This window comes from Onychostruthus taczanowskii, unplaced genomic scaffold, assembly GCF_017590055.1.
Source record: "Onychostruthus taczanowskii isolate IOZ18803 unplaced genomic scaffold, ASM1759005v1 scaffold31, whole genome shotgun sequence".
Lineage (NCBI taxonomy): Eukaryota > Metazoa > Chordata > Aves > Passeriformes > Passeridae > Onychostruthus > Onychostruthus taczanowskii.
This window is the reverse complement of record NW_024500461.1, coordinates 6138151-6165614: the sequence shown is the minus strand read 5'-3', so window position 1 is coordinate 6165614 and position 27464 is coordinate 6138151. Positions and strand designations below refer to the sequence as shown.

General features: G+C 39.4%; 1 protein-coding gene across 1 annotated transcript in view; it reads right to left on the bottom strand.

Annotated features, from left to right (window-relative positions):
• PLXNC1 (plexin C1) overlaps positions 1-27464 on the bottom strand; it is a 70103-nt gene that overhangs the window by 26719 nt on the left and 15920 nt on the right. The window contains exons 5-18 of the mRNA XM_041409864.1: positions 23566-23680; positions 22428-22572; positions 19025-19094; positions 17586-17661; positions 17410-17463; positions 12887-13026; positions 11671-11850; positions 10328-10415; positions 9197-9403; positions 8892-9083; positions 5374-5473; positions 4226-4327; positions 3768-3871; positions 153-194 (exon numbers count right to left, since the gene is read on the bottom strand). Of these exons, the coding sequence (XP_041265798.1) occupies positions 153-194; positions 3768-3871; positions 4226-4327; positions 5374-5473; positions 8892-9083; positions 9197-9403; positions 10328-10415; positions 11671-11850; positions 12887-13026; positions 17410-17463; positions 17586-17661; positions 19025-19094; positions 22428-22572; positions 23566-23680 (1615 nt within the window). The remainder of the gene's footprint in view (positions 1-152; positions 195-3767; positions 3872-4225; positions 4328-5373; positions 5474-8891; positions 9084-9196; positions 9404-10327; positions 10416-11670; positions 11851-12886; positions 13027-17409; positions 17464-17585; positions 17662-19024; positions 19095-22427; positions 22573-23565; positions 23681-27464) is intronic.

Genomic DNA, 27464 nt, shown 5'->3' with positions numbered 1-27464 from the left:
TTTTGCATATAAACCCATGTAATCCTCCTTATGGAGGAAAGGGAACATACTGAAAATGTAAGCTGATGTCTTCTAGGACAACACTGAGAGAAGGGATACAATCACTCTTGAAAAAGAAATTAATTAAGGCATATCACACTACATCAGCTTACCTGTGGCATTTCTTCACTGAAGATGGATGCAAAGCCTCCTGACTAAAATATAAGGGGATATTTATCATTTACAAGTACACCAGAAGTTCCTAACACATGTATGTTTAACATACCAAGCATGTCCCTGATACTATTCGAAACAAAACAATGGAAATGTGGACTTCTAGCAGATACAATACAAAAACTGTACACAGTAACTTCTGCAAAGGTGCTGCCAAAGCTCATTGGAAAGTGAACTCTCAAAAATGACCTGCTATCATCTTCAATGTGCTGTGTGTGTTACTCGATGCTGCTGAGCTGCACTAGCACAGCAGTCAACCAGTGCTCCCCAGGAAGGGCTGTGTCACTGCCATCTGCAATGTGCTGCTGTGCAAGGGGTGCTGCAGGCTGCATCCTTCCTGCCTGGCAGCGATAGCCTTTGGTACACAGAGCTGCTGCTAACGAAGTGACACTTGAGCTCATCTGCTTCCATTCATTTCCAGGCTCTCCATGAATATTTGCTAATGAACTCACCAGGACATCCATGCTGGCAGTCTCCACTGAGGCACAGGTGACAGCACACATCCAGTCCTAGCAAAAGCTCTGACACAAAAGGAAGCCCCCAGTTCTCAAGCACCTTGTCAGTGCCTCTTGAGCAACAGATCTAAACCATTTACTGTCATCTGCTTTATCTGTCATGCTGGCGGCCCCTAGTTTCCTTACAGAGCCACAGAATGGTTTGGATCATAAGGGACCTTAATGGTCATCTAGTTCCAACCCCACTGCTGTGGGTAGGGTTATCTTCTACTGGACCAGGCTACATAAATCCCCATCCAATCTAGCACTGAACATTTCCAGGGATGTTCAATTTCCACCTACAACTGCTCTGGATGACCTGTTTCAGGGCCTCATCATCTTCATCATAAATTTCTTCCTTATGTTCAATTTAAGTTTATCATCTTTCAGTTTAAAACCTTTAGCCCTTGTCCTATCACCACAGGCCCTGGTAAAAGGTCTGTCTCCATCTTTTTTATGAGCCCCATTTTAATTGAAAGGCTGCCTTCTTTTCTGAAGGCTGAACAATCACAGCTGGCTCAGATATCCTTCATAGAAAAGGTGTCCCGACCTTCTGAGCATTTTCATCCCCCTCCTCTGGACCTGCTCTAACAAGTCATTCCTCTTGCTCTGTTCTACCCTACCAAACTCTTCCCTCTTTTCCTCCATCTGCTATTCCTATTTCTCCAGAACTTCTTTAGCAAACCCTACATCAACTACCAATAAAAGGCACACACACACACGTGCATAGAGTGAGAGAACCACAAATGTGTTAAAAGTTAAAAATGCCTGTGATCAGGGAACAAGGACTGGAGCATTAAACCAAACAATGTATGAAATTGAGGGAAAACAGAAATAATAAGACAAATTTAACAAGCAAAGCAAAAATTACGCTTAGCATCAAGAACATTTTAAAGAGTAGAGATAATATCCATTTAAGACCTACAAGCATTAAAAGCTATTAAGCCAGATCAAATATAGAAAACTGAAGCAGTGGGAATCAAGACTCTCAGAACAAAGATGGGGTTGACCACTCTTCATTTTAGGTATGGGAGTCCCTCTTTAAGCAACTTGTCCCATCCTAAGGGATATGCCTCAGACAAATGGCATGAATTGCTTTCCTGAGCTGCCCATCTCTGCACTGACTACAGAAGATGCTCAGTCAACAGCTTCAATTTCCATGCTTAAACAGCTTAGACAGGATGAGACAAAGCCCATCAATCACACTGGAGGGCACAAAGAGGGCAATGTGGACATCATTCAAACACATGTGGTTAGTGAAGGAAGTGGTGGTTTGTCACTTTGACCCTTCTGTCAACCCTTCTGACACCCAGCTGCAACATACACCCCACTGGCTTTTCTGTTCTTCTATAATATTTGTTGAGTGGAGCACTGCTTTTCTGCCACATTCACACAGCACAAGGCATGTTTGGACACTCCTGAAATGTAAACAGTTAGTACTTAGCAGAAGAAATTGGTATACAACATTTTAAGTAACTTGCCTGACACTGTATGTTTGTAGAGAGCAAACAGTAACAAGTGTACCTTTGTGGGATAAGTATTTCAAACTGAGACAAAATCCAACTGAAATAATTTCCAGGATGAGCAGTGGCATGAGACTCACCAAGGCAAAACAGGAGTCCTTCCCATTTTTACTTTACAGACTGCAGCAGAGTGGCAAATTTTATACCTTTTTTTTCTTAACTTTCTATTTGCATAGAGCACAGCATTTCCACTGAATCAGCTTCTACAGACTATTACTGTTTTGACAAGGGAAAGTATAGGAAAAGGTATATTCTTAAGAATAAAACTGCTATTTTAATGCTAATCTGCCTGGCAACAAAACAAACATAAAGGAAAGAGATGCAGGAAGTAAAGTTTCTTTTCCACTTTCTTCAAACGACCTGGTGACCCTCTAAAAATTAGGCTGGGGGCATCACAGTAGTACCAGCAGAGATATTCCCAGTGCCCTTTGGTGTGAGAACTGGACTCAAATGATATAGGGATTTTGCATACGTAATTGCTAAATATTATTCTGCCTTGGTGTCTAGTATTTGGTGTTGTACAAAAACCAAAGGCCCTGATTCTGCACTGCCACATGTATTTAACTTTATCACAATGAGCCTTTACTAGGATCACAAAGAGCAATAACGTGAAGCAGTGTGCAGACAAGAGCGCAAGACTTGGCTGCAGCAGTGATGAGTAATACATGAAGCCTGGTAGATATTTCACATCCACACCAGTTATGCCCTAAACTAACCAAGTTTCTACTTACTGGTGTTAGTCATACAGGAAAATATCACTAGTTGAGATCACAGCTTCTGCCAATTGGATAAATGCTTGTAATCACTGGTTACCATCATGATATAATACTGAAAGCTGTGGCAAAGGCACTTATCAGCCTCATAAGGTGCCACACAGGCAAAAGAAAATAGTAAGAGAAGTAAAACATTCAAGAGAACACCTCTTTGGTCATCTGACACAGTGGCAGAAACTGCTTCAACGAACACTGAAAATATCTGCCTATCAACTGGAAAACACTTAACTACTTATGTCATTTCTAAGCATTTGAGCTGCACCCCTTTGAATCAATATCTTACCATTTCTGTCAGCACCTTGGTGCAGAAAGTCAGCACCATCTTAGAGCCATTTCTTCATCCCACAAGTCTAATTAGGAAGTGTCATGATGTTAGCTAGCATGTTAGCTAGCCTGACTGTTACTTTAATTAGCTATAGCATTGGAAGTGAAAGCATGGGAACAAAAAAAGCAATGGATAAATTATAGCTTAGTTAAGATGGCCTGCAAGGCAAGCAGCTCAGCGAGGCTGAACAAAAATAAATGGACACACACAACCCTTGAAAATTCAAGAATATTGCTTTATCTACAGCACAAAGGCTTGGCTAAATATGGAGATATACAGCTTTAAGTGTTCTTTGGGAATTCTTGATTTAAGAAAAGTTTCTTGTGAGAACAAAGTGCAATTACTGTGTAGTATTTTCTTTAGTTACTTGATCCTGACCTTCCTCAATTTTTTTAACTATTAGTCAGGGTTGACAAGTGAAATACTTGTAAATATTTACCTCTGGAAAGAAAGTTCTAAGAGCGAAGTGTTTGTAGTCAAGGAAGGGAACTGTTCCAAAACTGTCCACCACATCTAATTCATCCATCTGCAGTTCAGCAAATCCTGAAAATGCACCCCCCCATCCCCACCCAGAGAGTTAGCTTAGTTGACACAAAATCAGCCTCACAATTATAACTTGGCCCCAGTAGATATTCCTTCAAAAACAGTTTTCAGGGAAGTGGGGCTGTTTTTACAGCTGAAGCTCTTATGAGCTGGAAAGTAGCAATCTACTTTTTTGTTGAAGAAAATACTACAAGCAATCCTATTAGCTCAGTGCTATTCACTACTGCCGTGCATACAATATTAAACAGGAACTCTGATACAACACAAAAATATTCTAACAGCTACAAAATGAAAATGTTTATATAATGTGAGCTTCTTGACAGTTTCAGTTCAGAAAATACGCTGCAGACCTACCCTCACGTATTTCCTTACGAATCTCATACTCCAGCAGTTCAAGTTGCTGACTCTGTTTACGAGTTAACTCTTTGGATTTGTATCGAGTAACTATGAATGCCACTAAAAGGAAGAAAGAGAGACTCTGAGTGCAGAAATCACAGAACAGAAAACTCCTACACAAGACATAATTTATTATCAAGAAACAAAAAGATTAATGTACATTTGCACAATTACTGTTTTATTGTTGTCCCTGTGCTAGTACCATGAGCCCTAGTTATCTGGATCTATATACACCCCAATCTTTAGAAAAATCATTCCTTCTAACAAGGTCTTGAATTGTCAATCCAACTTTGTTTGAAAGTCCAGCACACCCTGTTATATACAGCCTGCACAGTGAGACAGAGACTCTAACAACCACTTCTAATAATAGCAACCTACTTAAGGTAGCACAGATTAAAAAAACCCCAAAAAACAGTTGTTTTGAACAGAAAATCCACTTACGAATTGTTAACTTTTCTAAAGCTTATTTAGAGAGAATAAAGGTGTGACATATGGTTCATTTTTAAAATGAAGTTAAGAAAAAAAGCAATCAACCAAATGAACAAACTCCTATACTTATTAAAATAAATAGAAATTTATCAAATATATAACCAGGTAAAAAGACTCAGGGGGAAAAAAAAAAAAAAAAGAGAGCACCAAGAGGAGAAGAGGGTAACTATTTACCTCCCCCAGTTTAGTAATGACCCACAAATTCATGAATCATCCAAATGAGACTGAGCAGAAACACCACAAACACTGACTGAGGACAAGCAGTTTGTTAGGGTACATCTGCCCCAGGGACAGGAGGGTAGCTGAGCTCTGGCAGCTGGAAGGGACCAAGCTGTGACACAAGGATGTCAGTTCTGTGGCTTGCTTCATGAAGTGAAAGTGAGTAATCCCAGCAGAACAGACAGAAATACTGTCTTGTAACATGCTTGTGACGTGCTGCAGTCTGACAATTCGGACTTCACCACCAGAACAGAGTTAACTTTGTCCACTCTTACAGGGAACAGGGTAAAATCACCAGAGTGTGTGTGACAGTTCCAGACATGTGAGTATGTACAGTGTCTGTGTCATGATCATACCCTTCAGCAAATCAAAAGCTGATAATACATTATTCTACTTACCTATAATGACACCCACCACAATAGGTAGCAAAATAAGAACATATAAATATATGTATGATGATGTTGGTTTGACTTCATGCTCAAAATTTCCTAATTTGACCTGAAGAAAAGCAATGACTGTGTTAATAGAGAACAGGCATTATATCAGTTCTTAAAATGACATTTAATGTATTAAAAGAAGGTATTTAAGGCACATAAGGACAATGGTAGAATATTGGGAAGACAGTAGAGGTTTAGCAAAATGCATATGAACCAACATTAACTTAACTTTTACTGTATTTGATGTTTAAGCAGGGTAACAGAGCAATGTTGAAATAATTTAGAAGTCCTTATGTACCACCAAATTTTGTCATGCCCTTGCTGCAAAGCAGAGCCCTCAAATGAAAGGCAAGATCTGGCCTCCACCTGGCCAAGTGGCTTATGCACTCAGAGTCACTGCTAGGCATTTTGGCATTTTAGAACAAGGGAGGCATGTGTTTGCACTCACAGTGTTACTCTGCTGAGCAGAAAAGTAAGATAAGACTCATAAGAAGAATGGGGGAAGTAGAATTTTTCAGAGACACCTGGCCTACAGCCCTCTTCCCTATTTCTCTGATGAAGTTTCAACCTCTTCATGTAGGACGTTGTTCCTGAGGGTCATTAAGAAAAAAATGCAACATACGATACATGTCCAACACGTATATGAACATGTCACAATACATGTACAACATCCCCCAACCATGGCCTTGTCAAAGGCAGGACAGGCATTAATTCTTAGGGATACATGAAAGTGCTGAAGTCTGCCAAATGCCAAACTGAGGCATTTACCACTGATAATTATGGCAGAAGAAATTTCACAAAGGATCTGAAAGAGGACTGCAAAAGCACATAAATAAAGGGTAGCTAAAACTATAAACAGGCTAGACATAAAAATATGTTTTGGCACATAAAAAGAATACCACCAAGTGCCAGGGATAGAAATGAGCTTGAGATAATTGAAAAGGAGGGTTGAGTTGAAATTATTTTGGGTTACAGCAGGGAAGGCAGAGATCTGGTGATTGCAATCAGTGGCTTGTCACAGGAGGTGAGCAGCCAGGGCAGCTGCAGACTGCCAAATGGAAACTCACACCACAGCTATACAGACACAAGCAAGCAAAAAAACCCCACAGGGCTGGAAGGACACAGCCTTTGTATTTCTGGGGCTGCAAGGAACAGAAGACAAAGCAGATCTATTTCCTTCAACAAATGTTACTTTTTCCTCTGATGTTTCTATGTTTTCACAGTTCCTATGCAAAGTTCTTTTGCTCTGCGCCTTCCTAGGATCCCATTAGCCTTTTCCAAGGCTCAAATGCATTAGTGGCTAAATACATTACCCATCCTGTGACTAATACATCTACTTTTCTAGACTTCTCATGTACAACTGGAGACTTCCCAAAGCAGAAACTTCTTTTACTCATCCTTGTTTTTTGAAAACTGAGACAAAGCATTCACTTCATTATCTGCTCATATTTTGATTATCTTTATTCTTCACCATAACCTTCCTATCTAGTGGTCTCATTTCTTTCCTTATCTTTTTTCTTGCTTATAAATCACAGACTGTGTAAGGTACACCTGAATTAATCCAACTCCTACTCCTAAATTAATTTCATTTTTCTGCATGACATTATAAAACCCTCTCTGGCCTGGTGATGCCTCTGAGCTTTATGTCATTGGCAAGTGTTACTAATGCATGCCTTATTTTTGTGTTTCAAGTCAGTGTTGATATTAAAGAATATCTGTATGAATATCAGCATTGCCCAGAGTCAGCTCCCCACACACAGCATGTGATTTGTCTAACCCCCGGCACCCTCATAATCCCCATGTTAAATAGTTTACTGAATGGCTTCCAGGTACATGTGATCTACAGCTTTTTTGTTGTTGAGGAAATCACTCATCTTAGAAAATAAAGATATCTAGTATGATCTGCTTTCATTAAAAGGATTTTGACAATTATCCCATTTTCCACTTGCCTCCAGGTCTTCCATGAGTAACTCAGAATACATTCTAAAGTGTTGCATAAAGCTAGGATTAAATCAGCAAGCATCCATTTGCCTAGGATTTGGGGTTTTTTCCAATTTAAAATACTGGGTTTTTATTTGCTGTTCTCCAGTCATACAGTACATCTCCTGACATCTGTTTTATTTAAAATCTTTCCTACTAAGCCTACAGTGTCATGTGTCACTTTTCCCTCAGTGTTATGATGGGAATGATCCTGCTCCTGCTGTCTTGAGCCCTTTGATCAATCTGAATCTTCCTTCTGCCACAAGAAAGGCTTTTTCTACTCTGACACCTTCATGCAGACTGATCATTCTGTCTTTGAACCCACACTCAATATCTTCTTTCTTCTGGAAAACTAAGGCCAGAGATACATTTATTCTTGAGTCAAACTTACATTTTATACCATCTTATTATTTTTTCAGTGGCCCTACTTCTTCTATGATGATCTATTCATAAGGATTTTAAAAAATGTGAGGATCTGCTACTTCTATATTTTTCTTATGTTGGAAAAAAAATTTTAAGGTACTAGAAGTGCAATGTTACATGATAACTACTGCATTTGATTTGCTTTAGTGAAGTGGTGCCCTTTCTATGACAGTCACTTCTATGAAGTTTGCAGGATGAGCATGTGATAGAGCAGGGCAACACTGATTTTTAAATGCAACACCAAATTCAAAAAGGCTTTTCCATGCCATAACTGGCTCAGATGGCAGGATCCACAGATGGGGGATCAGTTAAAAGTGATGAAAAATCAAGAATAGCTTTGTTAATCTTTACTATGAGCCATATGCCTTGAAGTCAATGGAGTTATTTCAGTTTTATACCACCACACACAGCAATAAGAGTCTGGCATAATTTTTCTCCTTTATAAATGGTAATCATAGCATTTAAAAAAAATTGTATCTTCATCTTATTCATGGAGCAAATATCTTAAGCTGCAATTCAGCTTTGACATCCATGCTAATGTCCTTATATTTGGGCCTGGCTTTGTGCCACGTGCTCAAAGCATTTTAGCTATCCCAGTGCACATTGAATTTCACCCCCTTTTTCATACAGAAATGCCTTCTGTCTCATTGGTGATCCCTGAGACAGATCCTTACCTACTTTAGTAGGAAAAGCAACTGGGAGAACACAATCCTTTTTCTCACGGCCACACTGGAGAATTAGAGTGCTTACAGACCTAAGATGAGGGGCTCTCCTGGAGGCAGTGGTGCTGTTGCAAAGACATCTGCTCTGCAGATAAGAGGTGTGACGAGCCACTGCTCTCCTGGAGCTCAGCAGCAGCGAGTTCAGCTCCGACTGCAAAGCTCTGACACCACCCCAGTGACCAGACAGAAAATGAACTCAGGTCTGTCAGTGGTACCTAAGCTAGGCAGGCATGCTTAGGGATGAGGAAGAAAACTGTACTACCAAGTACTATGACAGCATTAGTGATATATTTTACTGCTCTTGTATAAACATTCAAACACTGCTGAATTGCAACAAAAGAGATTTCTACTTACAAAAACTTTCACTGTGGAAAAGTCAATCTTGTCAGTTCCTTCCCTTTTGAATTTGCACAGTATGGTGCTACGGTCTGGCTTTTTGGTAATATTTTGGACACTGAACCATATCTTTTTGGTCTGTGCACCAGTCATATATGATAGATAAACCTCTACCTCTGTTTTAGAGATGTTCAAGTTATCATTTTCTTTCTAGAGGGAAAAAATTGAAGGCAATGATCAGTCACTAAATACAGTAAGAAAAAAAAATTATCTCCAAGCACTATTTTAAATTAGGTACTGTAGTTTATTATTTCAAAACTTACATATATTTTTAATTCCAGATCAGGATCCAGTTCAGTGTGCAGCTGGTAGTTAATGAACACTGGGTCTGGGTGATAGTGTAATTTGACACATGGTATAAAGGTAGTATCCACTTTTAACATCATATCAACAACTTTACCCTCTGTTGCATGGCTCAGGCTTGGTGTTAAATAATGATATTCAGATGCATTTCCAGGACACCTAGAGACCTAGAAATGCAATAGCAAAGCTCTAACAGTCATTAAATACTCAACAGTGGGTACAATCACAAACAGAAGCACTCAAACTCATTTTAATGTCTTCCTGGCTTCACACAGCTACCTGCTAAACCTCTTCTCTGAGATTAGGGCTGCATGCAGAGCACCTGGAAAAATTTCTATGTTGAGCCCATGTCTACCTTTAAGTGCATTTGTCACACACTCTGCACACTGCTTTAAGGCTGATTGCTCACTGCTAAGGTAACTATTTCCTGCAATGAGACAGGAATTGTGACAATTAATTTTCCTTCTTTCCCCTCAATGTAGGTGACAAGAGAAGAGTAAGACAAGCTCTCCAGCACTCCTAGGAATTTTCTCTTTCTAACTTAACTCCAGAGAGAGGGGGTTGCTACAGACATCATAGCATTGGGTCATTGTTTACTCCACCGGGTGATTCTGCTGTGTTCTGGTCTCTGTGCTGCAGGGTCAACAAAGTGCTTACCTCCCCACAGCCCCCTCACAGCCCTCAGTAGGGTTTCATCCCTACATCAGCTCCAGCCTGCTGCCCCTCACTGAGGCAGTGGTACCATTTGGGCATTCAGCACAGAGCCAGAGGGAAGCATAGCACCCCCTCCTCCAACACACCCATATGTGGAGACTAGGAAGACTCAAAAAGGACAGATTTGGAGCAAGCCTCCAGACCATAAAAAAAGCTCAGGGAATTATGCAGGAGAGCAGCTTATGTGTATTTGTGATTCTGTACTAAGAATGTATAACTGTAATCCTGTAAGTGGTCATATTTATTTCAGCAGGGTGACTGACGTGTCCATGCAAGTGGTTGGAAATTATTGAGGTCTCTTCTCCTCAAACCTTAGGAAAACAACCTAATGCATCAAGAGACCTCTATTTGGTATTGTAAAGGAGATTCAGACTTACTGTGAGGTTTGATCTCTGGTCATCTGAAATAATCACACTGTCGACCACATTAAAATTTCTACCAGTTGTAGTAATTTTGCGACCACCACTGCAAAAACCAAAGCAAAACAAAACATAAACAAACGTGGCAAGAAAGGGAGGTCAATATTATCTGTCTTCCCACAGACATGCCCTGCATTAAGGTCGCAGCTGTGAATAAACTACTCAAGTGCATTTTGCTTTGGTAGCAGATAACATAACAAAGTTGAACAAGACAATTTGAGCCACACAGTGTACTTCCACTCTTTCCTCATAATGTAATGGTAAATATTTTGGTAACCCAAAACCACAGGACTCGATTGCATACACTCGTATACTTCTTTTCAGGGACTCTTCGCCTTTTTTTCTATTTATGCAGCCAAAGAACTCAACCATGATTTAACATTCTGTTCGAAGAAAGAGCATCATGGTGTTTCACTGCCCCAGCACAGCCCTGCCTGTGCTTAATTCTTGCCTTCTTCAGGACAAACTCATCGTGCCAGGCTCCTCACGAGAAACATTCTCGGCGGTGTTCAGACCATCTGTCTCAGCACACAACAGTGCTTCTGTCTGAGGGCTGTGGCTCACAATCTCTGCTGCACAGAGTTGGAGTAGCTTAAGGTATTATTAATTTCCAGCTGCCTGAGCTGCCTCTCACCTGGAGACGAGGGCATGCATCCTGGCTGCTTAGCTGCTGCAGCTGCCAGCCCAACCCATTACCTCAAATCCTCACTTGACAAGATATCAGATTCAGAACGTGCGAACGGGTAAAAACTGTGAAAGCAGAGGTGGAAAGCTGTGCCAGAGAATATCTTTAAAACCACCCTGCAAGTCTTTCATCAGGTCTATGAGTCTTCCACAGAACACAGCAAAGGCTTGAAAATGGCTCTTTTGGCTTTAGGGAATTATATTGTAAAGCAAGTCTGTGTATATCAGTGCAATAATGATTATTTTCACTTCACTTCCAATCCACTGATACTTTATACCGTTTCACAGATGAAGGCTACATTAGCATCAAGAAATCAAATTAACTGGAGTTAGAATTTATGCTATCAATATTTTTTGGGTTTAGGTTTAGTAGGAACAGACTACTTTTGACTTTTGTCTATAAAGGAGACCTGAGGTAGGCAGAAGAAGTCCACAGAATCCATCTTGCAGCTACTATGACCCTATCTATTAAATCACTTCACATGCTTAAATTTATCCAACACAACAGGTACAGCAGTCTTGGTTCAGCTGCAGTCTGGCCAAGGAAGAAGGCTCATATTGGCTCAGTGCAATTACATTTGAATAAATACATAGAAAGTACAGAAAGACAAACGCACCTGATCCAGGAGGTATTTGGTGTAATTCTAGAACATGATGGCAGAGAAACATAATGCAGGGTCATTGGTGGTGAACATTTTTTCCCATTAGCCTGGATACATATACTTTTGGCCTCTTTACGTGTTGGTGGGAGAGCAAATGTCATTTGTGTATCATTTAGCACATTTCTGACTTTAATGCTGGAGAAGGAAGAAAACAAACACTGAAACACAGATGCCACTTATTGGTGTTACTACACGAAGCCTATAGCCCACAGCAAGCGATAAGGAGAAAAGAGAACCGAATCTCTGTCTGAGCTGCCAGATGGAGGTGGAAAGAGAGAGCAGGGAGTTGAAGAGACAAAGTAGGGCATCTTTTGAATGAAGTTGCTATGTGACAATAATCACAGAAAACAGTATAATCAACCCTGGGATGAGGCTACATAGTGCAATGTGTGATTTTGCTGTTTTCTGTGTACTTCTCTGTGTTAACAGCATGGTCCATGAGCTAGTCAAGAAAGAGATTTTTCATTTTCCTTTTCATCTTCTTTTTCTTTCTCTCTTTCCTCCCATTTTTTCACTCCTTCCTCTCTCTCTCTACTTCCTGTCTTACCCTTCTTCTCTCCTTTTTTCTCTGTAGTTCCCTGAAAATTCATGGTTGAAGCAAAAATTGAACACTACCTTTTCAAGTGGTAGCTATGTAAAATGGGCTTCCTAATCACAGGCAGCCATTGCAGCTGCACCTGAAAATAACTGATTCAGAATAAGACTGCCTAATTATCTAGGGGCTTACACAGTGTGATCATCAACAGAGAAAAATAGGAGCTGTTGTACAAGAGATTTCATTCCCTGGTATGGTGTCTGTGCTTTACAAGCAAAATCCTAGAATACATGAGGAATATTTTGAAGCAGAGGAGATTCAAACAAAAACTGAGGCTTTCCTGTGACCTAGCTTTTTGGTGCCTGCTAGAAGGCATAGAGAGCCACAAATGTGACACTGTCCTACTGCTATGAGAGAACTGACAACCTGTCCATCCCTTGTGTTGTACTCAAACACCAAATTCATTTTCATCCTTTGATAATTTAAAGTGAAAGTATAACTAAAGGAGTGCAGAGCATCCCCTGCTCTGCTGAGGAAAGGTATATGACAACTGTTGACACAATCATATTGCTAGAGCAAAATGAATATAATTTTCACCATGCAAAGTAAATAGTGTTATTTTTCAGTTTAACTCACACATCTGGTTTACAGCCAGTGATTCCAGTCAGTATCAGTTTTATGCCTGATGCACGTGTAAAGTTTTCTCCTTTGACTGTTATTTCACTTTTGCCTAATGTAGAAATCCACAAAGGTTCAATGGATTGAATGCTGATATGCTATTAGGAAAGAAAGTAAAACAAGGTCTGGTTATGAAAAGGCTGGGCAGATAAGCAACAGCTGTAAAAACAACCACCACTCAGGAATGCAGATTTTATGGCACTGGGATACATTCTTATTAATAATTTTAAATCCTGTTTAACTTAATCCTGCAAAGTACTGACAATCACAACTTTATTATAAACCAACTATTTTTATCTAAATATTTTACATTTCAATTTATCTCATAACAAAGTTGCCCAAAGGAATCACAGTCTGACGTGCTGGAAGGTAGGTAGCATAAAAACCCAGCTTGAAATAACACATTTCATGTGAGAACTAAAAAAAAAAGGCAAGACAAAACCCATGGTGCTGTCACTATGAGAGATCAGATGAACAAATGAAGGCATCCTTTGTGACCTGAAAAGGGGAAGCAGGGTGGAATCCTCGAATGAAAATTTGAGAAAGCACCCCAGAATTAGCTTTATTAGAAAGTCTTTTCAAAGTCATACATAGAACTAAAGGTATAAAGCAACTGCAGGGGAGTCTTTTGGTATCTTATTTTTACGAGAAGAAATTCTCCAGCATTTAAAAATAACTCTAGTTTGCTCTGATGTTGTCACAGTCTTGCAGAAAAACTGTGGTCTTCTTTGTCTATATTTATTTATTCTAACTTCCTAACACTACTGAGCAAGAAGAGATATTTTTTTCCCTACTGTATTCTCTTGATACTTTTGACAGCATCTCATGTTTAATCACTTTTGCTGCTTCCCCAGTTTTACAATCACACAGACGGCTTCCTCTCTGTCTATCTTTCTGACAACAAACTGAAACATTCAAAAAAACAGGAAAATACGCATGTGAAACCACAAACTGTTTTGGACCTTTTCAGGCAAACCATTTTTAGCTTAACTTTGGACTGCCTGTACTACTAGTTTAATTTGAGTTTTTAAAGCCTTGTGATTATCCTGATTTTTGCTGTGTGCCTGTGGACACATTCACTGGGAAGTTCAGTCTTCCTGATCCTGTTAAGGGTGCTGGTGCAAAGCCTCTAGGAAAGTCCATCCCACAGGTTTTTCTCACTATTAATCATTTCAGGTACCCAAAACAGCACTAAGACTTTGGACTCGTAGCCTGAGAGGACCATGGGGGTCACAACACTTTGACCATTTCAAAAAGGTCCCAGCACATTGTCCCCACATGCTGCCATGGTTCACTGAATGCCAGAGCACTCCAGAGCAAATGAGGCATCTGTCACCACTGACTGAAAGCTGCAGCTTGTGCCTTAGGAAAAGGCCAGAGAGTGCAAAGGCTGGGGTCAGAGGGCCTGTAAAAGGGCCTCCAAGATGACCTCTCCTATGGATAATAGAGGAAAGCAAAGGAAATCCCTCACAAACAGCCTGAGGGGGAAAATTCTCTCCCACAATGATCTGGAAATCTGTTTAATCCTTGGGACAGGACAACTGAGGCAGAAATCTAAGACATTAAAGCCAGCAAACCACTATTGCTTTTCTTCACCTGCATCCTTCTTCTTGTGTCCACCCTCCAGTGCACCAAGGACAGTCAATATCCTCACACAAATCCAGAAGCTAAATACCACAGAAAGGAGGAAAACACTGTTTTGGGTTCTCACTGGTAACCACCAGGGATCCCTGAAGCACCAGAATACCACAGTATCTCACAAACACATGGGGATCCCCCAGGCTGCAGCAGGGCTGTGAGCCCCGGTGAGGGAAATGCCGGGCGCCCATTGCTCAGGGGTGCAGTGGGAGGCTGCGGTGCTTCGGGGCTCCCACTGCTCTCTTTGCCAGGCACCACACACCACAGAGTGCTTCAGATTACCTGCCTTGCTTCTTTTCTTACACCACAAAGAAATCACGGAAAGTATTGTTCACGGAAAGTTTCAGCCCCCTCTGAAATCACACCTTCCCTGAGGCTACACAGCACAGACTCCCTGCGGCCTCCTGGAGTCAGGGCGGCCACAGCGCTGAGGCAAGATGACCCCACCCACTCAAGAGTCCAACTCCCACCCAGCTTCAGCATAATCCTCAATACTTGCCTCAGCAGCAAAAGAAACCAGTGATTTCCTCACTGAAAAAAGGAAGGACCTAATGCCCTCACTGAGATCTGCAGTGCTCATTTCCCCAGCGCCAGACAGCCCCTGACCTTCCAGTTGCTATGTGGCAGGGGCAGCAAATGCCCCGTGGCAAGAGGGGCCGCAGCAGAGAGGTAGAAGGATATTTATAAAAATCACTAGTTGTGAGGCATGTGATTAGAGTGTAAACATGCAAAGAGACATACAGAAAGCTTGCACCAGGTCCTCAGGTAATGTAAATCTGCACAGTCCTGTCAGCTTCAATAGAGTTCCATATTTCTGAGCTGCAGCCTCCTCCCCCCTCCCCAGGACAGCCTAGCACTTCCCTGGGGCTGTGAGCACCGTGGCAGCCACATGCTCAGAGGTGTGGTTAGCGTGGATGCAGGTCTCGGAGAGGTCTCTGGCAGCAGCCCAGGTTAAGCAGTGTCTGCCCCCCTGGGGAGCCCCTCTCTGGCACAGCCCCTCCTGCGCTGCTAACACAGGGCACTGGATGGGGGAACCGGCCCAGACGAACAATAACCTGCTGAAAGATAATGCTTCTTGCCAGCCAAATCAGTTCCCTCGCCAAGGGTACTCAGTCCAACCGCTCCAAATGCTGCTCTGGCAGGGGAGGGGGAAGGTGCATGCATAGAAACCAGCAGCTGGAGTCAGGAGGAGGGCTGGGGCTGGCGCTGAAAAAAAGTATATAATCTAAATGCTCAGCTGGGGTTGTGGGAAAACACAAATCCTCTTTCTCCACTCTCCACTATGTTCTCCTTAAAGCACAATCAGTCAAAGGAAAGCAGGATTTCAAATGCAATTTCAAGCTCTCTGAATGGATCAATCACTTCTAAATAAACATCTGCCTTTGCACTGCCTCTGGTGCTTTCACTGCCTTGTCCATCACTGTCTTTCCAAGATAAGGCATGTGGAAGAAAGCCATCTCCCAGGCAATTCCAACTATTTACCAATGTCAAATTAATGCACTTGGAAGCAGAGCAAAGAAGAATTTCTTCTGTTTCACCAGCCATAATGCCTTAAATGCAGATCAAATACAGAATATTAATGCTCAGAAGCACAAGTAATACAATCCCACGCGTCTCTGTGAAAAACAAGATGTATTTTGTGATTTTGTTAAGAAACATCAGCTGAGCAGCTGAATTTAAGAGGTAATCCCTGTCTTGAGAGGTAAAAGTTTGGGTAGTTCTAATGAAACACTTAGAGATAAGTCACTATTTATAACAACTATGCATCACTCTCAGAAAAGCAAAAACCAAAAAGTGTAGGCAGCAAATCTCTATGTACTCACTCATCAATCAGTTTTCTCTCCACTACTCATTTCTTTCCTAACACCTGTCATAAGCAACAACTAATAAAAAGATCACCCAGTTTTATGAGAAAATAAAACCATTTTGGCTCCATAAAGAATGAAGGGATAACCTCATGGTTAAAGGGCTGACCCATGATCAGGAGGTTAAAGGGCTGGCTATGAGACAATTCATTTAAACTGTATGTACACATACAGTCCATATGAATTCTATAGAGAATTTAGTAACCAGATTCAGCAGGTACTTTGGCAGCACTAGAGACACTTCCTCCTTCCCAGTAATCCAGCTTGTGTGGATCCATCTCCAGTTTTGTCTACAGCCTGGAAACAAGGAAAATTTTTCTGAAAGTGTGAACTAGAGATTTACTAACACCCATGGATTTCAGTTCCTGGACTCATCCTCTAGCCACTTCTCTGTTATGCAGAAACTGGGTGGCACATCCTCCCCTTCCTTCTGCTCCCCTGGCAGCTATGTTTCAGGAGAAGCTGTGATCTGGCTGCATAAATGAGGAAGAGGTTTGAGACTCTGAAGCCTAATTTCCCAGAGTTGTCTGTGACAGCAGACTCTCAAACATGCTTTTAAGTCTAGGTAAGATATTAAGCCTGAAATGTTCTCCTTTTTTGTTGTTGTTGTTGTTGGTCAGCTCACATGTTCCAGCCCTCAGAGTGCTGGCTCCTGTGGAGTGACTAAATACAGCATACAGGCACTTTGGCATTTAAAGCAATGTTGTAAACACTGCATCTAGAGGTAGGCACATGACAATTGCAGTGTTCACTGTCTCAATGCCTGCATCTGAAACACAAGTTTTTGCTGGTACCTTTTAACACCAACAGAGCACTAAGAAGAAAGAGTATCAATCCAAATTCTGCATTACCTTCCTTTGTAAATGACTGCCTCCTCATCCATATCTCTATTTTTTCTGCAAAGTTCTCTCATTTTAAATAAGTTTCTCCCCCAACCCAGAGAGCCTTAATAATGCTGATCTTAAAATGCTAACTAACCTCTGTTTTCTGCACAGTGGTGATCCCCTTGGAAGCAGCTGCACTGCAATCATCCTGGAAAAAAAATAAGCATTTCACCATGTCAGGCTAAAAAAGAGACAGATTGCTGCTCAGATGAAAAAAAATACAAGGAAAAGGCATCACAGGGGATTCCAGTTTTCCCCAACAAACTTCACCTGGCAGGTGGTGACAGGAGAGACACGTATCCATTCACAGGTGGCACACTCACCCTTGTGTATACACCGTGAGCAGCTGGTAACACAGAAACACAATTTTTGTAAGACACAGGAACTCAGTCCAGATTCAGTCATGAATGTCAAATTTCAAGTGACAGAAAAGAGCATAAACCCAAGGGAACAACCAAGCAAACATGTAATGAAATGGGTAAAAGTCCATTTACCCTCCAAGCCTATTGTTCTGCTGTACTTATTCTGAGAAGAAATTTAGTATGAAACACAATCTGTATTGAGATGCTGAGGGTCATTAATTTCAAAAAAGGCAGGAAACAGAGGAAACACTTTGGGTTACATTTTACTGTGATTTACTCCAGTACCTTGAGTGGCCAGGTAGTACTTTTCAACAATAAAAGGGCAGAAAACCATCACTGATTATTTTCCAGCTTGTCTGAACCTCTGTTCCACATGTGTAGTGCTAGAAAGTATTGCCAGTTTGCTACAGCCTTTATCTACCAAAGATGAAGGTTCTGTTCTGAGACTAGTTAGTGGCTGTCTTGCTTTGCTTCTATCAATATGGAAGAGAGCCAAGAGCAGCACAGTCCCTCTCCCAACACGCTGAGAAATGCTCTGATTTAGAGAAAGACAGCTCCTTCCCCATGTTCCTCCAGGGACAGGGAAGTGATGTGCCACTTCCCAAAAAGCATTTCATCCCAGGTGCTTATGCTTATCCCCCGTTTTGCATAGGGGAGGAGCATTCTGAATGGGAACACTGTAGTTACATACAGCATGTATTAGCCAGATCTTTCTAAATATTAACAACCACCTATCACAAAGTGTTAGGCCACGTACTGGGCATGAATGCTTTCTCTGCCAGCTCTCAACACAGAGTCTGAAAAATAATGTGCAAAGAAGAATAGGTATTCATTATTCCTATTAGCAGATTACATGTTGCTTTCTGGTTTAATTATATTCATGTTACCTATAGAGCATATTTAAATTGCATCTGGGTCTAATTTAAAACAGCTTCACAAAGTGATTTTAAAGAATCTCTTGACTTCTCTAATCTAGGCCTTACACTGAGTACCAGGGGCCCACCTTTCATGCAAGGACAAAAAGAATTTTAATCTTATTGTGACATCCTTTATTATCTCTTCAGGCACTTGTCATAAATTCAGTCATTGTAATGCCTCTCCTAGAGTTAGTTTCCAAGGTCCCATTAAATAAGGGAGTCTTCAGAAGAAGCAGCTTTTTAAGGGGGAAAAAAAAAAAGAGAGAAGGAGGAGGAAGTGGGCCAAGAAAACAGATCTGACTATCTTTAGTGCCATGTAGTTCGTTGATAAATACAAAAAAAAAAAAAAGAATTATGAATTACTTTAGTCGCTTTCCCCCCACACACACATCAACCCCACAATGAACTTTAACAAGAATCAGACTCTTACTTTTTCAACTGAAATGTTTGTGTGATATTCCAAGAGCTTGAGGACAGTGATGCTTCAAGAACCAGACAATCTGGAAAAATGCACATGTTAGGTATATGATGGATATTACAAGAAATAACAGTGCAAAACTAATTTGAGTTGAAAACTCAAAGTAGCTGATATGCACCTTCTCTCATACATTCACTCACACTTTTGACTGATAAAAATAACCAGATTCTGTCCTTCCAGAGAACTTCAGTTGAGTTATGCCAACGCTTTATACACACATATTAATTAAGTTTGATACCATCATTGCATGACAAATAAAAGTAAAGTTATTGTCAGGATACAGACAAGGAAATGCTACTGTGTAGCAGGGATATAAAATCATCTCTCAAGAAGAACAGAGTGATATACACTGTGGTATAACCAGACCCTGAATTCAAGTCTTCTAACACAGCAGACTGTTCTAATGCAAGAGACCCCACCATACCATACTTCTCTCTCTTTCTGTCTCACAGACTTGGTTTCAGAGTCTCCTTTTGTAATCTATGCAGTAGCAATTTTCATCCTATTTAAATCTTTTATGATTGCATGAGTCAATTTGCCATTATTTCAGCTAGCAATTACTATACCAACAATTCACTGGCAGCTGTGGTATGAAAGAGTATCTTCCCTTATGAGCAGAATACCACATCGAACAGTAGAATTAGATATATACCACTTAAGCCATGGTCTCTTTCATCTGTGTGCCTGCAGATGTGTAGTCTGTGAAATGAATGGCTGCCTGAGATCAAATGAAACCCATGTTTGCAGACTTTTCTGACTTCTCTATGCTAGAAAGTAGCTAGCTTTTTAATCCAGAAAAGTTACATGGATTTTAAGTATGTCTATCTTACAAAGGTAGAGAAACCTTTGTCTTTATCACAGGCTACCTTGTTCAGAGGAAAGCCAGCTTTGGCTAGATCAGCGTTGCTAATGTAGGTATCTCCTCCCTCCACATGGCACCATGGCACTTGGGTGCTCACTGCAAAGGTCATCTGAACTGCTTGTTAGAAACAGCCCTTGGGACCACTCATATGTTCAAACACCTTACTAAATGGATAGCAGAATCTGACTTTAACAGCAGTTTTATGCTTAAAGATGTGGATGAGCACAGACAGACATTCTGAAATCCTCCATCAAACACCTGTTTGCATCTCCAGAAATCTAGTTATCAGCAGAAATCTGACATGTTGAAACACAGTTGCCTAAATCAATATATGAGAAAGGTCTCAGGCCATGAGCTACAGAAATAGTAAAATTCTCCTAGTATTTTACTAGAAGTACTAAGTAAAAGTAAGGAATTTATCTCCTACTGGCACAGCTTGTATTTACTTTTAAGCTTGTACAAATACTTTAAAAACAACACTGTCAAATATGCTTTCCTGATTCTGTCTGTGTTGAAATTAATGGAACCTATTATTTTCTGTATGGTCTGTGCTGACCTTTTAAAATGCATTAGACTGCACTGAGTAGCAGGTATTTTCAAAATGTTTTTCCAGGAAATGATACCTAAAGGAGTTTTGCAAGTGCATCCTCTTGTGAAACTGAGGTCACTTCACAGGAGATACCACAAATAGACAATGTTACTTCACACTTGAATTTTCCACTAAGAGATCTCAGCTCACAGGAGCATGTGACTAGCAGTAAATACTGGCAGGCACAAGATAACCTCACAGCCTTCTGGTTAACACTGCCAAAGGGCTCATTTTTGGCACAAAACACAGGCAAGGTGAGCTGGCTTCCATAACAACTGTTCTCTGAAACCTGCTAATGGAATTAAGAGAAAGCTTTAGTCTGTGAAGACAGAGAACCAAACTATATACTCCATAATTACAAGAGAACATGGCTTTTGGACTGGGTCAAAAAAGGACATTTCCCTCTTGCAAATCCACTAATGGTGTTTACTAAAGACAGCTTAATAGATCAAAATACTCATGGATATCACTCCAGCTGTCACTTTCTAGTGACAGCCTTTCCTTCTCAATTCCCCTGGATGGGAACTTGACACAACAGTTCTGTGATGCTGGAGGAGTTTTTCCCATACAGCCTCCTGAGATCCAAATATTCCAAAGAACCTTCTTCAGGGGCAAGAGCCCCTGAGAGAGAGAGCTCTTTGTAGCACTGAGCTCTTCAGAACAACAGGTCCTTGGAAATACCTGGTAAATTTCATTCCTCTTCCTATACCAAGGTTTTTATAAGAGAATCAGATTGATGCACAGTATTCCATGTCCTTTGGGCTATGTTATTGAGGAAGAGATAAAGGCAAGGCATGTGTCTGTTTTCTGTTTCCTCTTCAAGTCACTCAAAAACTTGTGGGAATCCTTGTGTTTGCTACCTGTTCCTTAGTTTAGATTAAAACTCTTGCATTCTAACATAACAAGTTTAAGAAGTTATAAGGCCAATCTCTGTTAAAAAAGCTTTGTACTTCTATACAGAGTCTTGAAGAAATGCAAGGGGGACACTGCCCTACTATTAGTCAAATAAGACTCCACTGTGAAGGGTTATGATATGATCCTTGAGACCAAAGCCTAAAGAACAGCTCAAAAGTCTAGACAATCAGTAATTTACCACCTCATTCTAAAACTTGTAGGTGCCCATTAGATACACAAATCAGATCACAAGCATCACACATCCCATACAAACCGCTCAGGTATCTAACTCTGAGAACCACTGGTGAACAAAGCAGTGTAAGAATTACTCCAAAATGATTCAACCAATAATTCAGAAGGATGAATGAAATCTAGTCAAAAGGATGCACCCACCAAATTGCCCCTGAACCATCTATTTGTCTAATCTTCTACATTGCACGATCACTTTCTCACAGTGTCTAAGTTAGGTTGAAACAGTTAATTAAATGTTACGATTATTTATTGTACAGACATTCATAATTAGATTCTCCTCTTATTTATGCTAGTACAGTTTTTGCAAAGACAAATTCTGTCTCCAGATTAGAGAAGAGTTAAGACGGGTTAATTTGTCAAGGCAAAGCACTAGACCAACACTGCTTCCATTGCTCCAGCCAGCTTGATTGTCACTGCAGTAATCTTAAGTTTCCTTAGACAGTTATTAATGGCACCATGTAAATAAATATTCTAATGCTAAGGCACTGCACTGCCACAGGGTCAGCTGAAGAAACTGCTTCCAGCCACAGGTAATGTGTATTATTGCTACAAAGGATTCTATATTAACAAAACTTTAATCACCAAGAAAATTGTGAGTATACTCACATCACTTGACAAAATATGAATTATTTTTCTTCATTGACATTTAATAAAAAGCATTATGTACTTTCACACTCATTAGGTCTCTATTTATACAGTACTCCCCAGTATTAAAGGACAATGAATAAGCATTAAATACATTTAATTGTAAAACATACCGTTATCAGTTATCATCGGAGTGGTTAGATTGCAGAAACAGGATGAATTTTTCAACACTACGTTTTCATAAAATATTTCAACAGTTGTTACAATTTTTATCATACAGAAAGTAAGGATTTTGTTTACATTTGCAGTCACAACAACCTATAAAACAATAAAAACAAGAATACAATGGGGGCTTTTTTATACTTGCTAAGTCATCACCTTGTCTCTACAGAAAACAACAAACTATGAAATGCACAAAACGAAAATTTCTGTGGTGAAAGCAAACAATTCACTAGGTAAACTCTCAAAAGAGGGTGACTCAGCTGAAGAAGCAATACAGAAAGAGTTCTGAAAGTAACAGCATTGCTTACTTTCAGAAATAAAATGGATCTGCATGGTATGTTAGCAAGCAATCTTAAATAATTTTGGAGTTTAAAACTAGAATATTGCTGTGTTTTATATACTGTTATATTCCTTTAAAAATATTTAAGAATCTTCACAGAGAGAGATCGTTTGTATCCATAACCAAAGAGTACTTAATTATGAAACAGAACCTGTATTGTAATGAATTATCCTTTGTTTCTGGCTGGGAGTGCTTTACAAATATGATTACATTAGTGTATTCAATCAGGAAATCAGAAACAATAGTGTGCAGATTAAGTGGCCAGTCACAATAGTTGATAATCAAATATTCAAGGCTGCGTGTGCTGTGAACAGATACAGAGTAAAGACTAATATCAAGCACTTAAGAATTTATGTTAGCATATGTGTCCCAGTGAATGTTTTCTAACTTGTTACAAAGCTCAGAACTTCCATACTGCACTTGATAGACAGTCACTGAAAATATTATAATAGCTGATACAGTGATACAATTGGAAACATTTCCAAGCAATGTTAGCATAGTAAATATTTGAAATTTTTACTCAGCATCATGAAATGTAGCTTCAAGATATTTTCCATAGGAGAGGAGGAGAAGATCTATCTAATTTATACATTGAGCTTACTGTGATTTCCAAGATATTTGCCAATTGTTGGGGTAAGAGGAACTAATGTATGGAACATGGTGACAAAAGAAGACAAGCTGCAATAAGCAACAAAATTACATATTTTAAGTCACAATAAACAAACACACATAAAGCTGGGTGTACATACCTGATATTTGGCAGGGAAACTTAGCAGGATTTTCAGATCTTTATCAGGTGCATGTGAAATGTTATACCAACCATTTATGCTGTTTGAATGTGTACAATTTTCTTTTAATGTGCACCTAAAAGTATACATAAAATTATACTAGCCTCCTTATCGTGCCTTTGACTTCAGACACTGTACTTCAACTTATTTAAAGTTATTGATTTTTTTTACAGGACTATTGATTTTTTACAGAAATATGGTTATAACTGCAAAAAGCTTCAGGAAAACAATCAGTAAAATCTTCTGCTTATCAAAATTAATTACAAGGCATAGATATATGCTCGAGGGTTTTCATTAAGTCAATGGGACTCAAGCAAATATGAGGTACTTGGCCAGTAACAGTGGAATTGGTAGCCCGGGATGGAATTCATCATAGCCTGTTGACTGTTCCATTGTACAGCTCTAGATCTGACCCCCTGGGTGCCCCCCAGCCCCCCTCCACATTCTGTGGGGAGAAATAGGTTCTTTAGGGTACAATTCACCTACCCTCTTTTAGACATTCACACCAAAATGAAATGAACCACACTATGGAAGCTGCTTGTTCTCTCCAGAGGGTATAAGAAGGGATGAGAGTGAAGCTCAAATGTAAAGCTAGACTATGAATGTGCATAGCTGATGAGATGCATCCTCTTCCCTAATCTCCTTTGTCACCCACTGATATGAATGGTAATCCTTCCCTTTTTTGTCAGTGCACTTGTATAAAAACACCAGATTTGAAAAGGTTCAAAATAGATTTCTCTGTCTTCAAGAATAAAATTAATTTCAGAATTAAGAGACCTCAAAGTAAATACAAATGTTAGAGATGCCAAATTGTAGGAAACACTGTGCAACAAAAAATTAAGGAAGAATGAGGAAACACTGGGACACATAAGTACTACAAAGATTACACATATTAAAAACATGTTATAAGAAAAAGACAACATAGGCATACAAATTAGATGGACAATCAATGATTTTGAAAGGTGAATCCTTAAAATGCTGTCTGCTATCAACAGTCAATGAACAATTCATAGATTAACTCCAAGTAATTTCATACAGTTAGCAATTAAAGACAAGTAAGTGCTAACTGAATATATCTTAATATTTTAATACTAAGATTGAATATTTATAAATAAATGTAACCTTTAATAGTTTTAATTCTACTTTTCTACCAAATGTAGAAGCATATACAGTTTCAATCCTACAGTGATATCTGCCTGGCATGATTCCTTTGGTACAAACTGGAAATGAGTTCACAGTTGCAAAGTATGGGCCTTTTTCATTAGGAGCTCACTGTAAAAACATATTTCACAGACAACGTGTTTTCCTTCCAAAATGAACAACATATTCAACAAAAAAATATCCATCACATTCTGAAATGCCCAAAATAACCCCACAAATCTTAGGAACCATAAAGTCATCTTCTCCGCAGATCAAGATGTTGGCAAGTGGAATGCAGTTAAGCACAAGGTCACTTCCTTTGTGGTATAACTCAGGAAACTGAGTTCCTGCTGGAAAAGAACCTGGTGGGGTTTTGCATCTGAATACATTCAGTTCATAATAATATTGCAATAAATTGGGACTATATATGCCTGACATATTTCAAACTGCCTGAGCTAGGGAAAATTTCAGTCTCATTTATATCTCTCTTCACCCTACTGAGATCACAAAGGCTCATTAGCAGCACAGTTTTAGAGCCACAGAAGACAGGATCTGTCATCAACAGATGCGCATAAATCGCATTCTCAGAAACATGCAGGCAGGTAATTCATACTGGCAACGAGGAAAGACAAAAGAAAGACATTCTACAGTTTCTGACAGGGTGAGGATTATAATGCTAAAGATGCAAGACAACACATTTGCAGTATTTGGCACTAAATAAATGCATGCATTTCAGTGATGCTAATATTGAAATATTAAAAAACTGTTTTTCAAACTGAATATTTACAACTGTCCCACAAAGAAGCTACTTGCTTTCTTAAGACTGCCTGAGGAACACAAGCAGTGGACCTGTTTCCCTCATTGGCAATGAAGAATCTGAGAGTTTTAATAGCAAAACCAGTAATGCCACCCAGGATCCAGGGTCATGCTTGTCTTTAGGTGAGGGAAAAATGCATCTTTTGTTGCTCTGAAAGCTGACCTTTAACACTCTAACAGTGTGCTGTGGAGAACAGCCATTTTCATAGGGATCAGTCACATCTGATGCCCCTCAGCATAAATTCTCAAAATTGCCCTGCAAAGGCTAAGAGCAAAATAATTACACTCACCTAAAGATGAAATTATTCTGTAATACCCCTATTTTTAAAAATTTTATATTAATTGCAAGTGAATGAATATAACAGATAAATATAATTTGTGAACCACAGGATTCTGAAAATTAACATACAGACTCAGACAAGTAAGTCTGGCTTTCTTGGAAAGGTGAACTGGACCTTATATATACAAATATGAAGGTATAAAGTACGAAACCTTTGGATCAGATTTCAGACATGCCTAGATATGTGTACAGAGAAAAGCAGAGTCAAGATTTTTTTTTAATATTCCACAGCAAACTAATCCTTTATAGTACTAAAGACTTCTCTACATGACTGGAACTGATATGATAATACTATGATAACACAATATTTATGCATACTGGTTGATTTGTATTTACTTAAGTCTCTGCTTCACTAATCTTTGTTAACTACAGATCCCAACATACTTGCCTTCTCTGTCCTGCTAAAGCATACTGATTTCCTCATGGAATGAGAACGTGCTTTCACAGAAAGCTGAGGCTTCCTTCTTTCTCCAATGTACCAACTCCTGAATGAAGTCACTGACATCCCACACATTGACTACATGCAAAAGTAACTCTGGGCATATTAAACATTGTGTTGTTTCCATATGGAAAATCCATGTAAAACATCAATACCTTTGAAATGAACATCAATACCTTTGAATTTGAATTGTATTTCAGCATAATTCAGGCAAATCTGATTCATCTACAAAAAAATCTGGAAACATTAGGAGAAATCACACAATGCTGTGACTAACTGGTTTGAATGACTGCAAGTGAAAAAGAGAATTAATATATGTCCCTGGAAGAAAGAGTAGAAATAGGAACAGTGGAAACATTTAGTTTCATTTTGTTTTCACTTGCAATGAGATGCACATATTTTTTCATTAAAGGACTGGATTTTAATTCACACTGTCCTTAAAATGAAGAACGAGCATTGCTAGTAAATTTTATGTAAAACTGGAGTATGTATTTTATTTTACAGAAAATTTATTTCCCTGTAAAAGTAGAAAACATCATTGATCCCAAAATTATTATGGAATATATTGCTTTAGTGGACACACATGGACTTTGATTAAAATATTGGCTAAAAATTTCTTCCTCTTTTCCTAAAGTTTCATTCAGAGGTGTCTCTTCACAAAGCCAAATATTGAATGACATTAAGTATTTAACAGTAAAAAATTATGTGGGTGTTGAACAGAACTTGTATTATAGTAATTCATTTTTTCTCCAAAAGAGTAAATTACTTCTGTTTCAATCAAACGGAAACTTTTCATGATTCTCCTCATAAGCAGGGGATTTACTGAGTAATAAGAGTTATTCACAATCTCTTTATAGGGCAATTAAAAGTCTGAAAAGCTTAGCACTGTAACATACACAGCTTCTATCAAGGGAGCAAAAGAGAGTTTGAGGAAAAGACAATACAGAATAAATACCTACTCTTTTCCAATAACTACCTTTGCAAACACAAAGTAGCAGATCTTCAGCAAAATCACACTAACACCAAATGGATAACAAACCAAAATGAGTAGTATTAACTTTCTAGAAGAGGCTACTAGTGGATTTCCTCAAAAATCCATCTTATAGGCACTTTAGTTTAAGATTT